The sequence below is a fragment of the Phyllostomus hastatus genome, unplaced genomic scaffold (genome assembly GCF_019186645.2).
Source record: "Phyllostomus hastatus isolate PE091 unplaced genomic scaffold, TTU_PhHast_1.1 phas_scaffold_501, whole genome shotgun sequence".
Lineage (NCBI taxonomy): Eukaryota > Metazoa > Chordata > Mammalia > Chiroptera > Phyllostomidae > Phyllostomus > Phyllostomus hastatus.
The window spans coordinates 28,978,975-28,993,706 of NW_025334033.1; the positions used below are offsets into that span (position 1 = coordinate 28,978,975).

Here is a 14,732-nt window from a genome sequence, read left to right on the forward strand (position 1 = left end):
AGAGAAGCAACTCCCACCTCCACCTCCAGCAGCCCCAGCACCCTCCCTCCCAATTCCCTTTCCTGACAGCCTCACAGGTAGGGCAAGACTCCACAGCCCAGCGTCCCAGCCCAGCTGGCCCTCCAGAGTCTCCAAGGGCCTCAGTAGTGCCTGGGGATAATGGGGGGCGAGGGGGGGGCGGGTAGCCCTGCCTGGCCTGCCCAGAAGTGGCTCCCACTTTGGCAGAGTTCTAAGCTGTTCTCTACTCCCAACACTCCCCCACCTCAACCCTGCACATACCCATGTATCTGCCTCTGTTTCTGAGGCATTAGTACTGATTATGTTCTCAAAGGGCTCCAGCCCCTTCTCAGGAGCTCCAGCCATTGAATTTTGGGTCAGGCAGACCTGGGTTTAAATCCCAGTTCATCTACATACTCTGTACCCTTGGGCAAGTTAATTAATCATTCTGGGCTTCTGTTTACTCATTTGTAAAATAAGACTAGTAATACCTATTAGTGGAATTGTGGGAATTAACTAAATTAATACATAAAGATCTTAAGACAGTGTAGCTCCATAAATAAATACTAGGACGGCTTCTACAACTACGAGTTAGTCCACCACCAGCACCAACACACAGGTGGCCCTCACACCACTCAGCTCAGCATCCAGGGTGCCTGGGAAACTCAGAGACCCTCTGTCGTGGGTGACAGGAGCCCCCACCCAAGGTTTGCTGGTTAAAACTCACACCCAGAACTGCAACCACTGACAAAGCCTGGGCACAGCAGGACCCAAGAAAAACAGAAATGTGCCTGCCAGCCTGCTCTGGGAAACACAAAAGGATACTCCCTTTTCCAACCAGAGAGAAGGGAAGCTCGAGGGGCCCAAGTGGCTCGCTTACCTGCCCAGGCTGGGAGACCAGCCAGGCTTCGGCAGGTTACCTTGTCAGGGCCTCAGTTTTTGAGTCTGTAAAATGAGAAGATCGGACTGGAAGAGCTCCAAGGTCTCTCTCACAGCTCTGGATGCCCGGGATTCGACCTGGAGGCTGGGAAGACCTCCAAGGTCCTGCGTGGACTGGGAATTTCAGGATGCTTTTGTTGCAGCCTGCAATTCAGTGACAGGGCTGGAACTTGGTCCTCTCTGCCGGTGGTCTGTCCCCTCCTCCCCATTGAGGTGGTCTGGTCTCCATCTGCCCACCCCAAGTCCCTGGGGCCTCTTGCTTGTTCCCCCTCACATTCCAATGGCCTTGGGGGCAGCAGCCAGACCAGAAAGTCCAGTTCCTGCCCATTATCACTGCTCACATCTGCACTGCAACCCAACACCAGCATTCCAGAGAGCTGCCCCCACCACCCACTGTGGTCAGTGTCCAGGCTCAGAGACAGGCACCAAGCAGGGGCCAGTGTTCTCAGATTCCTCTTGGTGAAGGTCTGCCCCCCGGGGAGGCTTCGACTTGCTGGGGAGGCAGGGTCCCCTTCCTCTGGGGTCCTCTATGAACCTGACGCTCTCTGCCTTTTCCCTGTCTCTTTGCTCTGTGCTGAGGTCTGAGCTCACCTACTTTGCTCCTGAAACAGAAAGGTCTCCCTCCAAGCGCAGCAGAGGATGACGGACCCAGAAATCAGCACAAAGGGAGAAAGAGGCAGGAAGAAGGAAAAGACAACAGAAAGAGAGGAGCTGGAGAAAGGAAGACAGTGGGCAAGAGAAACTAGGGATACAGGATGATAGTCAAAGACCCAAACGTGGTCTCACAGGAAGGCAGAGGTGAGTAAGGGGCAGCATATGTGGGGTGTCGAAGAGCACTGAGACCCAGATCAAGAGAAGAGATGGAGAAGGGTGAGCGGGAGGTAACGGCTGGGATGTGAGCCGTTGGCATGGAATTCTCCCACTGCCGGAATCAGGTGGCTGGCTGGCCTGCATTAAGCCCCCTCCACCTCCCTGTGAGCTGGCTGGGAGCCCCTCTTGGTCGCCTCTCTTCGGGACTTTGTTTGGCCTCTGCCCTTTCCACATTCACCGGGTCCCAACATCACCTGTCCACATGTCCCCTTGGGAGGCCACTGGGACTGCTCCAGTCTGTAGAGATGGCTCTCTCGTCTGCCCTTGCCTTACATTTGAGGACCATCACAAAGGGTTAGCATTTCTTGGAAGTGGGTGAACAAAGTTAGGGGTAGGAGGAGGCAAGCTCAGAAATCAAAGAGCTGTCCTTTGGGGAGGACAGAGTGGCATAGGGCAGCAGGCTCAGACTGCAGCCAGACAGTCGGCACACACCTCATGAATGAGAAAACTATGACCTAGACTCCCCAGGTACTGTGGCCACGCCTGCGTGCCCAACGTGGAAGCCCCCCCACCCCACCCCAGCCCTCCACCAGTGACGTAGGACTCACCTCCCTCCTCCTCTCTCACTTCAGGGGGCTGGGTAGGTGTCAGCCCCTTGCTAGACCTAATACAACCATCTACCACTGCTTCTGGCCTGGCACCAGCTCTGTCCACTCTGGCTCTCTAGCCTGGCCACAAAGCTCAAGGGGAGACAGATTCCCACAAGAAGACCTTTCAAGGAAAGCTGGACCCCAAGCCCAGGTTCCATGCGCATCCTTTCAGGTACACACTGGTATGCTCAGATCCCCACACAGGTGCATGTGGCAATACGCAAGCACAGCTGCGCACTCGTACACACATGTACACCCCTGGTCTCAACCCTAGGTTCCTTGTTGCATCAAGACTATGGCCAGAGAATCTTAAGGAGCCATAGGTTAGTTACACAAGGCAGACATTTTTGGAATCACTCGGTCCAGTTTAAACAAAGACAGCAGTGAGCTGTTTGGTTTTCCATCCTGGGTGCCTTTCTGTTCCACCCTACTGTTATTGAAGACTGTGTAGAACAGCCTTCGGGCTGCTGTGAAAAGTCTCTCTCTCTCTTACACACACACACACACACACACGCGCGCGCACACACACACACACACTCACGCCTGCAGGGACTCTGTACAGCGAGAGAAAGGCAATACAAGAAGGCCAGGAGTGAAAAAGTCCTTTCTCCCTGGGGGTGGGGAGTGGACAGGGAACTGAGGGGGGCTGGGGGCCTGTTTCATTTGCAGGCTGCAAATGCCTCTCCTATTCACCGGCCTGCATTCCCAGCCAAGGCTCCTGGCCAGGGACAATGCCGTGAACAGGAACAGAGAAGATTTGCACATTGTGTTCAAGGGGCCAGCTGGCTGCCTGCGACAGTGGAGCCAAGGTGTGGGAACCAGAAGCATTCGACTTCCACACTCCAGTCCTGCGGGTGGAAGTGAGGGGGGCCCTTCCCCAACAACTGGGGGCCAATGGGCCTGGGGATATAGGCCTCATTCAGCTAGGGAATAAAGTCCAAGGCAGGAGACCCCAAGACCCAGCCATGAGGGACACCAAGCAATTTGGTCCCTGATTCACACCCCATCTGGCAAGGAAGAGAGTCTCAGTTCCTCCAGAGATAAACACGCAGCAGCAGCCGCCCCATGGCCGTGCGTGCCCCGAGAGTGTTATATTCTCCTGCCGATCCTCCCTGCTCACAAGCTTCTGCTCCTTTGAGCTATGCTATCAATTATGAGCCAGGGAGAGACAGACGGGGGGTGGGGGGGGGGAGAGAAGGGAAACAGAGAGAGAGAGAGAGAGAGAGAGCACAAAACAGAAGCAGAAAGAGAAACAAGAGAGCCAGAGCTTTGCACCCGGAAGGCCACATGTCCATTTAGTTTTTACCAGGCTCCACAGGCAGGGGATGTGAGAAATACAAAAGAAAGAGAAGTGAGAAATACAAAAGAAACAGAAGCCCTTTAGGAGCTTAAAATCTAGTGGAGGAGACAGATGGAATATCCAGCCACAAAACAGTTACTTAGCAATGCAAGCAGCCATCTCTGAGAGGGAGGTTGAGCCTGAATGCCCCAGACCACAAATACTGCCTGCCTTAGCAGGGGGGCAGAAGAAATGACTGCAAACTAAGTGGTCTTTAGGGAAGGACTGGATAAGGAGAAGCAGGCTTGAGAATAGACTGGGAAAAGGCCCAAAGAAGGTAGGCATATCCTGAGGACTGGTGGATAACAAGGAAGCCTTAATACTCTAGGGCAGAGACGAAGAACCTCAGTCCAATTGCCCAACTTTACAATGAGAAAAGCAAAGCCCAGAGAGGGTGAGTGACTTGCCCAGAGCTACCCAGGACACCTGGTGTCCACGCAAGGGTCCTTCCTTCATACCTCATAGCCTCTCAGGAGTGTCAGAAGGGGCCTGCCTGTGGAGTGCTGACTGGAAAGTCAAAGGGCCTGAACCTCACCCATCTGCACCTACCTCTGTGCCATGGAGTATGTATGGGGAAGCCACCTAGGTATGGCCACTCCCTCATCACACCAGTGACACTTCCACTGCAGGACCTGATTGCTGCCCTCGTGGGGAGGCAGATGTGTGTGTTTGCGGGCCAGCGGGGGAGGCTTCCTCAGGGCTCCCTCTGCTGAGCTGCTGTTCCGGGAGAAAGGAACCTGGGTCCCACATACCAGGTCTAAGCATACAACAGGTCTTTGCTCCAAGTGGCACCTGGGTCCCACGTACCAGGTCTAAGCATACAACAGGTCTTTGCTCCAAGTGGCAAAGGTCTCCAGGGCCACCAGCCACTGCTCCAGGAACCACTTCCCCCCACAACCCACTGCGCTGGACAGAGGCCCTCCTCCAGGACCCCCTGCATCCAGTGAGCCCCTACACAAACTGCGCTGCCAGCCGCTCCAGCCCATAGTTTGCCCGACCCCACCTGGATCCCGTTCCACAGACCTGTGCCAGACTCAGCCCGCGGGCGTGCACGGCCACGGGCCTTGCTGCCACGAGAGGATTTCAGAGTAGCTGGTTAAGTTACCCCCCCTCGGGCAGGCTGAGAGTGATCTAGACTTTAGAAGTGGGTAACCAAGAGCCTGAGAAGTAGTGACTTGCTGATGTGGAGACAGCAGGGGACTAGGGCTGGACTGTCTCCGCTCTCACCCCACCCCACTGCCTCTCTCTAGGGGTCTGGGCTCACCAGGGGTCTTGCTGGAACCACCACAATCAACAGAGTTTAGCACTTCACATTTCTCCTCTTGAATACCTCCCTGGAATGATGACAGTTACTCTTTAAGGAATACCTTCAATGTGCCTGGTACCTGCTAAATTCTTTACTCACATTATCCTAGGTGATCCTCACAAGATTTCTCCTTGGTAAGCACTATTTCTCCATTCTAAAGATGGTGAAACTGAGCCCTGGCTGGTGTGGCTCAGTGGACTGAGTGCGGCCTGCAGACCAAAAGTTTGCCCGTTTGATTCCCAGTCGGGACACAGGCCTGGACTGTGGACCAAATCCCCAGCCGGCAGCGTGAGAGAGGCAGCCGATTGCTGTTTCTCTCACACATCATGTTTCTTTCCTTCTCTTTCTCCCTCCTTTCTCCTCTCTCTGAAAATAAATAAATACATTCTTAAAAAAGGAACTGAGACTCAGAGAGGTTAAGTGACTTGGCCAAGCCCACCTAGCCAGAGTCTCCTGACCTCCATGCTCCACAGCCCACCCTCATAACCGCTATTGAGCGTGCCCAGTTGGGATGGCCCCAGGCTCAGATGGAGGCCCTGAAACAGGCTGGACCCCATCCTAAACTAGTGGCCAATACCGAACACTGACAACAGCACTCAATGAACATTTCCTAGATGCCAATCCTGTGCCAGGTGCTTTACACCCAGGACCTCATTCAATCCTCCAACAGCCCTGATAGGCTGATGGGACATTATGCCAATTTTTGTCAGAGGTCGAGAGGGTTAAATAATTTATGCTGAGAACACACGACCAAGGTGTAGCAGAGATGGGTTCAAGCCCACCCACCTAGGCCTGGCCATGGAGCCACACGTTTCAGACTGCGCTGTGCTGCCTACAGAACACACACCAGTGACTGTGGCCTGGGAGCGGGCTCTGCTCCAGCACCTGCGGGCCAGCAGTGTCAGCATCACCAGGGCTCCTGCGAGACATGCAGAAGCCCCCGTGGCCTGGCCCCGCCGATTCAAAATCTGAATTTCATCATGATCCTCAGGTAATTCCCAGGCACAGTCAGGTTTGAGAAGTCCTGCTCTGGATCCCATAGCTCTTCACTCCAGTCCCCCCGAGGGCCTGGCACTAAGACCTGAGGCCGGGACCCGAAGGGCAGGAACTGAGGGCTTCTGCCTGAGGGGAGCTGGGGGTGTCCCCCCAGTATCGCCCTTCCTGGAGCTAGCCCATCCCTCTTTGGAGACATCCAGGCACTCAGACCTCAATAGGTATGAGTCAGGGCACGTGTTCCCCTGGGTCAGGTGACCCACACGCCCACCCTGAGCCCCTCCAGAGGGACGGCAGAGGGTCTCAACAACCCAGCTTCAGCCGGTACCCAAAGGCTTGGGAGAATCCCCAGGCCCTCCCAGGAAGGGGCTAAAACAGAACAAGTCCCGCTGGGGCTCCAATAATTCCATTCCCTGAGAGATTTCCCTGCAGTGCGCCCGAACTGAATCCCAGGGAGGGAGGAAGCCGCAGGCCCAGGCAGTTTGCTTTTGTTAGCCAGTCAGTGAAGCCGCCTTTACGTGGAGATTAAAGTACTAGCTCCCACTACTGAGTGCCCTCGGGCCAGGCAACGTGAGGGGTGTGCTGGTCCCCACGCCCGTGTCACGAAGTAGGATGTCCATTTCACAGGTGAGGAAGCTGGGCCACGGAGAGGTGAGCGTGTGCAGGGTCTCCATGTCCAGCCCCCAAACAATAAGCACACGGAGTAGAGCAGCAAGGCAGAGAAACCAGACGTGCTGGAAGCCCGAGTACTCTGAGGACCTGACCCACTCCATCCTAAAGGGGGATGGATACTTGGAACTGAAGCCCCCCGGCAATCAGCCCATAGTTTCGCCCACCCTGGTCAAGTCGTTTTCCAAAGGTGGCAGCCAAGCCCACTGGGATAGAAGGGGAGTACTCTCAGCAGTCAGGACAGGTGCCCCCAAGGGCCTGCCCAGGCAGACCCCGCCGCACTGGGTCAGTCCTCCAGGCGGCTTGTGTGTCTGTGAGGGATGCTTAGCATGCCCCCTCCCCATCAGCCTCTGGGGAGCAGGCGGGAGAAGCACGGGGCTTCAGAGGGGCTCCTCACACCTTTTCAGCAAAGCACCCTCCCATGTCACACAACATCTGTAGTGCCTGCAGGCACCCAGGCAGGCAGGGCATTATCACCGAAGGGGAAACCTAGGCGACTAAGCAGCTTTGGAGGATTCTAGGGACGTCAGCCTGTGAAGTGAGAAAAGGGGTCCAGCCTCTTGGTTGGTTATCCCCTGGGGCCACCAGCCTTGTGGGGAGAGAGAGGCCGTATCAGACTGCCAGTGTCTGATGGCAACATGCCCAGCTGTCGCCAGGACGCCAAAAGCTTAACTGGGCTGACCTTACCCACCGCCGCTTCCCCCAGCCAGAGCCCTCAGTGCGAGTTTTTATACTGCTAGGAGTTTAAGGAAACCAAACATCTTGAAAGTATTACCATTTATGGAAAAGCACACTTACAATTAACTATATAGAAGCACCTGGGGATTTATCTCCCAGAATTCTGGGCTGGTGGGGCAGAGGTCATCTATCCCTTGGCACAGACGCGGGCCACGGTGTGGGGTCATCTCCCACCCGTAGACTTCCTCAGGTCCCTACCCTCTGTCCATGCTTCTCTTCCTCACACCCAGCCATCTGCTCAGAGGCTGCACCAGCCATCCGCTACACTTCCAGGAGGGCCAGGCGACGAGGGGTCGCTGAGCCAGAAGTGCTGCAGTCTCAAGGTCCAGAGCTGCCTCCCAGAGAGCTCCATATGGGGGCCTGTGTCAGCCTTCCTCAGAACAAAGGGGCATCTCAAACTCAATGAGGAGGCTCCTGCCTCAGAACGATTCATCACTCACCAGCCGTTCAGAGCAACTGTGCAAATGCCCGCAGAGCCAGGAAGAAGCTTGCCAGTGATCAGACAGGAAAGAGGCAGCGTGCCACAGGAGGGGGCAAGGGTCAGGCTGCCTGGGCTGCAGTCCCGACTCCTCTGCTTACCAGAATGTCCCCAGATCCCCCTAAGAGTCAGTGTTCTCATCTGTAAAAGGGGTTTCTGCCTTTCTTCCTGGGTCACTGTGATGACAAAATGGGATAATTCATGCCGAGTACTTAGGGTGCCCCTCATGCAGCAAGTGCTTAATAAGCATCAGCTAGAATTATTGTCAGCCAAAGTTAAAGCGGCCTCTTTAAGGGAGCCCCTCCTGGAGCAGGACAGAGATAGAGGACAGAGACCGTATGCACCTGCCTCGACTTTTGTAATTTCTCAGGAGCAGTGGTTCTCGTCCATGCATCCCTGCAAGTAGCCTGCCATCTCCCCAAGATACAGAGCTAATTTTGGTTTACACAACACATTCCCGTGAGTATTCACAGATGACACTCGACAACAACAGAATTTTGCAGCATGGGGCAGCAAAGCACAGCCATGTCCCCACCACCCACCACTGGCACGGGCAGGGCGCAGCTCCAGAGCCGAGACACCTGGCCTGGCCTCTTGTCTCCCGTTCCAAAAAGCACATCAGGTATCAGGTCATCACAATGTACACTTTCAGTAGCTTATGAGTTTATTGTCAACTATGCCTCGATAAAACTGAAATTAAAAAAAAAAACACATCTTCATGAAGGTGAGTGGGAGTAGTGTAACACTATTATTGTAATAACTCTGAAATCATTCTACTGAATTTTTTGCAAAGCAAATTTTTGACAAGTTTCAGAATGTCATTGCTGGTATAATGAGGGTTTATCCTACCCAAAAGGTTTAAAGTCAGCACAAAATTTAAAATTCCAGCCCTGGTTGGCGTAGCTCAGTGGATTGAACTCGGGCTGCGAACCAAAGTGTCGCAAGTTCGATTCCCAGTCAGGGTACATGCCTGGGTTGCAGGCCATGACCCCCAGCAACTGCACATTGATGTTTCTCTCTCTCTCTCTCTCTCTCTCTCTCTCCCTCCATTCCCTCTCTAAAAATAAATAAATGAAATCTTTAAAAAATAAAATAAAATTCCATGTAGCCAAAAATTTCCCTTCAAAAATCTCTTAAATAACCCAAAGTTATGACAACTGTTTATCTTGAAATACCAGACTCGTCCGCAATGGACCAGGAAGCTCACAGCATCCGGGCACATGGGAACGAGGATACACAAAGCTGGATGAAGAGCTCACTCTCTCTCCCTCTTCCCCCTCCAGTGTTTGGCTATATTCTGGCCAAATCACATTCCAATCAGTTAAGTGAGCATATGATATAATTTCACCACCATAAAATTACAGCTACATCCGTCTCAACTGACCCGTGAGAAATTAGTCCTCCAGAAGGCCACATAGGATGGAATGGCTCCCCTGCTCCCCATGCCCCCCGACTCCTGGTCTGGGAAAGAAAAGTAAAGGACGCCCACTTACTTGCAGCCTGGATGCGAGCCTTCCGGCTGACCACCAGCCCAAAGCGGTTCTGAGCCACACACTCATAGTCACCTTCGTCTGAAGGGCTGCCTCCTTGATCCAGCAGGAAGTGACGAATCATCAAGGACCCATTGGCCAGCACAGTGGAGTGGGCACTCTCTGACAGCTCCACCCCATTCTTCCTCCAGTTGATTCGCACTGGAGGGGTCCCCTCCACCCTGCAGTCCAGCACTACAGGCTGCCCAGGGACAGCCACATCATCGCTTGGCTCCACAGCAAATGCCAGTTCGGCAGAGTGGTCAAGACCTGCATTGTGCAGGGGAGAGAAGGGAAAAAGGAGAGGTCAGTGTGGAATAGGCAGACAGAAAAAACTCCACGCACAGGAGTTCTAACTTCTCTGGATCTCTATATCTCCACCCCCATCTTTCTGTAATGTTAATAGGAATCTCTATTAATATGTAGAACATTATGCATTATGAAGTGTCATCTCATGCAATATTTTACTTAATCAGCACACCATCTCAGAGAGATAGATGTTATTTATACTATTTCTTCTTTTACAAGGAAATTGAAGCCCAGAGATAATTAAGCAACTTGTCCACAGTCTCACAGTTAATAGTTGCAAATCTGGGATCCCAAAGCAAGACTGATGCCAGGACAGCTGCTGCCACTTCTGTGGTCACCGTGGTTAAGCAATGAAGCGTCACAGACTTTCAGAGTGTGACCTTAGGCAAACTATTCAACCTGTCCTGGCTTCCCATTCCTCATCTGTTTAAATCAGGAACAACAACAATACAGCGTGAGTCACAGCGTTGTTGAATATGATGGACAGACTTAAAGGCACTACGAAAAGTGCCCCAGGTCAGGGCATACACAAGAATCAATGAATGAAGGAAGGAATAAGTGGAACAACAAATCAATGTTTCTCTCTCTCTCTAAAATCCATAAAAAATTTCAAAACGTTCTAGATGAATATAAAGTGAGATAGAAATAAAACTGCTTCTTTTTGCTTGCAAAACCATCTGACGCCTGGTGGCCACCTGGCAGGGAGCAGGGTTGGTGGGTCCAGTACCAAGTACAGGCTCCGCTAAGGCCCAACTCCATTGCCCCTCCCCTAGGATGTGCTGGGCATTCCCCCAGCCCACCTCCCCTGAGCTGGGTTTTTGTCTTAAGGAGAGATGAGGGGTACCAAACATCAACTCAGATTTCCCAAAGTTCAGAGAGACGGGGTTCCTAAAACCTTTACTTGCAGCAACAGATTCATTCCTGCAGAACAGAGAAGAGCTGGAAGAAGAGGGGGAAGGAGGGAAGGGAGAAGAGTGAGTGTGATGGAGAAATCAAGAAAAGCTTTAAGGGAGAGAAGCAATCCAATCCCAGGCATGATGCCAACTCGCCAACTTCTCCAACAAGCAACTCACCAGACCAGTTACAATTTCACTGCAGGGGATACGAACCCACCTGGGCTGAAAGGGTGGCCACAGACCCCTCCTCACATTGGCAGAAAACTAGTGATCCTGGGGCTGTTCCTCCCTAACAGACCAGCGCCCTCTCGGGTGGAGAGAAAGAAGGAAGAGGGCTGGGATGATGGGCGGTCCCCACACCCTCATGGATATGTAACATTTAAAGACACTTGAGGATCAAACCCCTTCAAACCCCTACCCATCTTTTCCGTGACCTGTGTTGCAACTGCTTCAGCCCCCAAACCAACCCTGTATAGCAACTGGGGAATAAAGTTTCTGCTAGATGCGGACCCGATGGCAGCTTCTCCGAGCTGAGGGGAGAAAGAATTGGGCCCAGATGTGTGTCTGCTTAGAGTTTGTGGTGGGAGGAGAAAGGACAAGATTTTCACCCATTACAGCCACTGAGAGGACAGAGTGTCGTTACGGAGCTCTGGGCAGCAAAGCCGGCAGATCCCGGAGCCTGGGGGCAGGGCCGCTGTGCTGGTGCACACTCCGGGGAAGGGCGGGCACGTGGGCATCCCCGCGCTCGCTCCGTAGCTCTCGGTCAGCTGCTATCCCCCTTCCTCAACTCGCAGGGGGTCTCTCGGACGTCCTCCTCCCCTTGCGCGGCGGCCGGGCGTCTTCCTCTCTCTCTCTTCCTCCGTCCCTCCCGCGCTCTCCTCGTCTGGGTCCTACCTCCAAATCCAGTCCTGGCAGCCCGCTGGGTCCCGGCCCCTGCCCCCAGGTCTGCTGTCTCCAGTCTCCGTCTCGGTCGCTTCGGGCTACTCTGTGACCGCCGCCGAGCTCCAAGCTCCGAGCATCGCAGCTCGTCCTCTCCGACGGGACTCAGCCCCGCGCCCCACTCCCCCCCCACCCCCCGGTCTGGATTCTCCCGCTCCCCAACTCTGGTCTGTCTGCCTAGCTCCCGCTTTGCCGCGCTCCTTGACCCTCGGTCCGGGGTCGCGTTGGTCCCCACGTCCTAGAGGCGCCGCGGGCTAAGCCCTGTCCCTCCCGAAGGGTTCCGTCCTTAGCATACCCCTGCCGCCCCCAGCAGCCCGGCGTCGGTGCCGTCTCCCGGGCTCCGCCCCGCCCGCCTCCGCTCCCCTTCTCCGGCAAGTCGCTCCTGCCGGGGCTGAGGGTCCGCCCGCAGGTCCGCCCCTCGTGCCCGCTCACTCCTTCTTTCCCAGCCCGGGGCTCGGTCCGCAGCGGCACAGAAGCGGCGCCCTCGCTCACCAGCGCTCGGCGCGGGCGGCAGCAGCAGCAGCAGCAGCAGCAGGAGCCGGAGCGGCAGCGGGAGCCGGGGCCGGCGCGGCGCGGGCGGGCTGCGCGGGGGCGCGGCGCGCGGAGCAGCCATGGGGCTCTCCGTCTGCTCCACTCGGCGCTGCGCGGCTCCGGGGCCTCTCGCGGCTCACAGCGTCCCGCGGGGCCGGCGCCGGGGCCCGGGCCGGGGCTCCGGCCGGGGCCGAGCCCGAGCGGCGGAGGGCTGGGGCCACATGTCTGCCTAGGAGCTCCGGGGGCGCCGGGGGAGCGCCGCTTGCGCCATCTTGCACCTACCCCGGCGATCTGTCAGCCTCGCCCGGGGTGCGCGCTCCGCACTCACACTGCCCGCGCCCGCCCCGCCCTCCTCCCGCCGCCCGCCGCCCCCCTTCCCTCCCCTCCGGTCCCCTCCCCCCAGCCCCCTCTCCCCGGAGGCCGGGTCTGGGGAACAAAAGAGCCGGCGAGCGCTTTAAGCGGCCGGACATTCCCGGCTGCTAGGCGGACGCGCCCCCTGCGCTTTGAACTGTGGCTGGGGCGGCCGGCGCCGTCCCAGGCTGCAGTCCCGTACCCACCCCAGCTCGGGCCAGCCGGGGACTTGGGGGGCTGGAAATTGGAGACCCAGAGGACTGTGGAGTGGGTCCAGGCTGCGGAGAAACACTGAAAGCTGCGGAATTTGCTCTGACCACCTCTTTCAGCTGCGCCCTCCTCCACCGTGTCCAAGTCTATATTTCGAGATAATTCCCTCAAAACTGCATAAAGTTGTCATAGATTCGGTTTTCCATGGGTTTCGGGTCCTTCCCCTCAAAGGCTAGGACGTTTAGCTCCTCTCTAGACTGAAGCGTTTTGGCGCTTAGGTGAACGGAAGGTACGAGGGGTGGGAAAGCAGTTTCCTCCAGGGCGAGGAGAGCCGGCCCAACAGGACGATGAGAACGTTAAAGTGACCGCGGTTCCGACCCAATTCTGCCTGCTGTGTAGCCCAGCCAACCCAGGCAGTCCCTCTCTGAGCTCACCTAAAAAATAATAATAATTACACCTCTCTTACTCACCCCTAGAGACCTTTAAACCACACAGGTCCTGACAAATGACCTGGGAACTGGAAAAACAAATTGAAAGTTAAAATTCCCAGTAATATTTCTAGGCCCAAAGAAGACTCAGAGTTTAACATCAGAGAAAAAATGAGACAACACAGGTCCTGTGTGGGAATGTTGTGGATGCAGGCACGCCTCCTAGGAGATCACACGCGCACGTTAGCCCTCAGAGGCCTTGAATCTTCCCCACTCACCATCACGTGACCTTCTGCTGTGTCCAGCATAATGAGCTAGTCCATCCAAATTATTGAGCGCCTACTAAGTTCTAGGAGCAGGAAATTTAAAGGGAGTAGTCTCTGCCTCACTCAGTTATTTGCTCCTCAGCTATCTACAGAATAACCAAATCTCTCTTTTGATAGCAACTCTGCAGTGTTGGGATCAGGAGTGTTACCCATACACAAAACGAATCTCTGTGCAGGTGAGTGAAGTGCAGGCCTCCAGAAATCACACAAGTTTATCAGTGATTGGGCTTGTGCAGCCCAGGGACTCCTGACAGCAGACAGCAGTGATTGGAATCTGCGTCTGAGAGGCAAGCGCTTGAGGTGTGTGAACAGCGGGAGCAATGGAGAAATTCAGGGTCAGCGGACACCAACACACCAGAGCCCCAAACTGATATTGTAGGGAAGGGCGGAAATGATGGGCCTCTACTGGCCATAGGACAGGGAGGGAGGGGGCCCCTCCTGGGCCCAAAGTCCTGGAACTCCCTCCCACAGGCTCGAATTCTCAACAACCCCTTCTGGGCTTGTGCTGGACTTGGAGAGGCCAAATTGGTGTCCTGAGCTGCTGTCATTTTAAATTCATTTTGACAAGTGTTTAATTCTTCTTTATCACAACCCTTGGTCTGAGAGTGATATGCAAATAATGGCTATTCTGCCGCATGCAAAATGTTCGGTATCTCTCCATATGATCTGTCAATTAACTCGGGTCTGGCCCACCAGCCTCTTCAGGGGTGGTCCTAGGCAGGGCAGCCCTGGCTTTTGGTTCCCTCCAGTAGAAAAGCCTGAACCTTCTAGGCTGTCAAGATCTTAGCAGAGCAGCTGCCAACCGTGCTCCAGAGATGAGTGTGGAGTATTAGTGTGGTTTTGTATGTGACCGGGTGCCATATTTGAGTTAATGGACACAAAGGTATTTCCAAACATAAGTGTGCAAACGCGGGTTTCTGAGCACGCCTATATGCATGTTAATATGCAGCCATGAGCAGTTTTGGAGACCAGAGTGACACAGAAGAATAACAAAAAATCTTCTGGAGTTGTCTGTTCACTCCTCTCTTGCACCCAAGAAAGTTAAAAAAAAATGTGTGTCCAGATGGAAAGAAATCCTCAGAGAGTGTAAAAGAGTGCCATTGATGAACGCACCTTCCCTAAGTTTACGTCCTTCTCCTAAGTGCCTGTGGAGGGAGGAAGGTGGTTCAGTTCTTTCCCCAAACCACCTGCTCAGGAAGAAACATTTCCCATCTGGTAGGAAATATGTTCTCTATTCAGAAAGGCTGAGGAAATTCTAGACATTGGTTCTGAAAGAGAATTCCACATTTCTGGA

The 14,732-nt window shown here is 54.5% G+C and overlaps 1 protein-coding gene across 1 annotated transcript in view; it reads right to left on the bottom strand.

The window, feature by feature from the left end:
* IGDCC3 (immunoglobulin superfamily DCC subclass member 3) overlaps nt 1–12,325 on the bottom strand; it is a 38,777-nt gene extending 26,452 nt beyond the window's left edge. Inside the window, exons 1-2 of the mRNA XM_045823388.1 lie at nt 12,085–12,325; nt 9,413–9,718 (exon numbers count right to left, since the gene is read on the bottom strand). Of these exons, the coding sequence (XP_045679344.1) occupies nt 9,413–9,718; nt 12,085–12,205 (427 nt within the window). The 5' untranslated portion in view covers nt 12,206–12,325. The remainder of the gene's footprint in view (nt 1–9,412; nt 9,719–12,084) is intronic.
* Nucleotides 12,326–14,732: the final 2,407 nt, after the last annotated feature.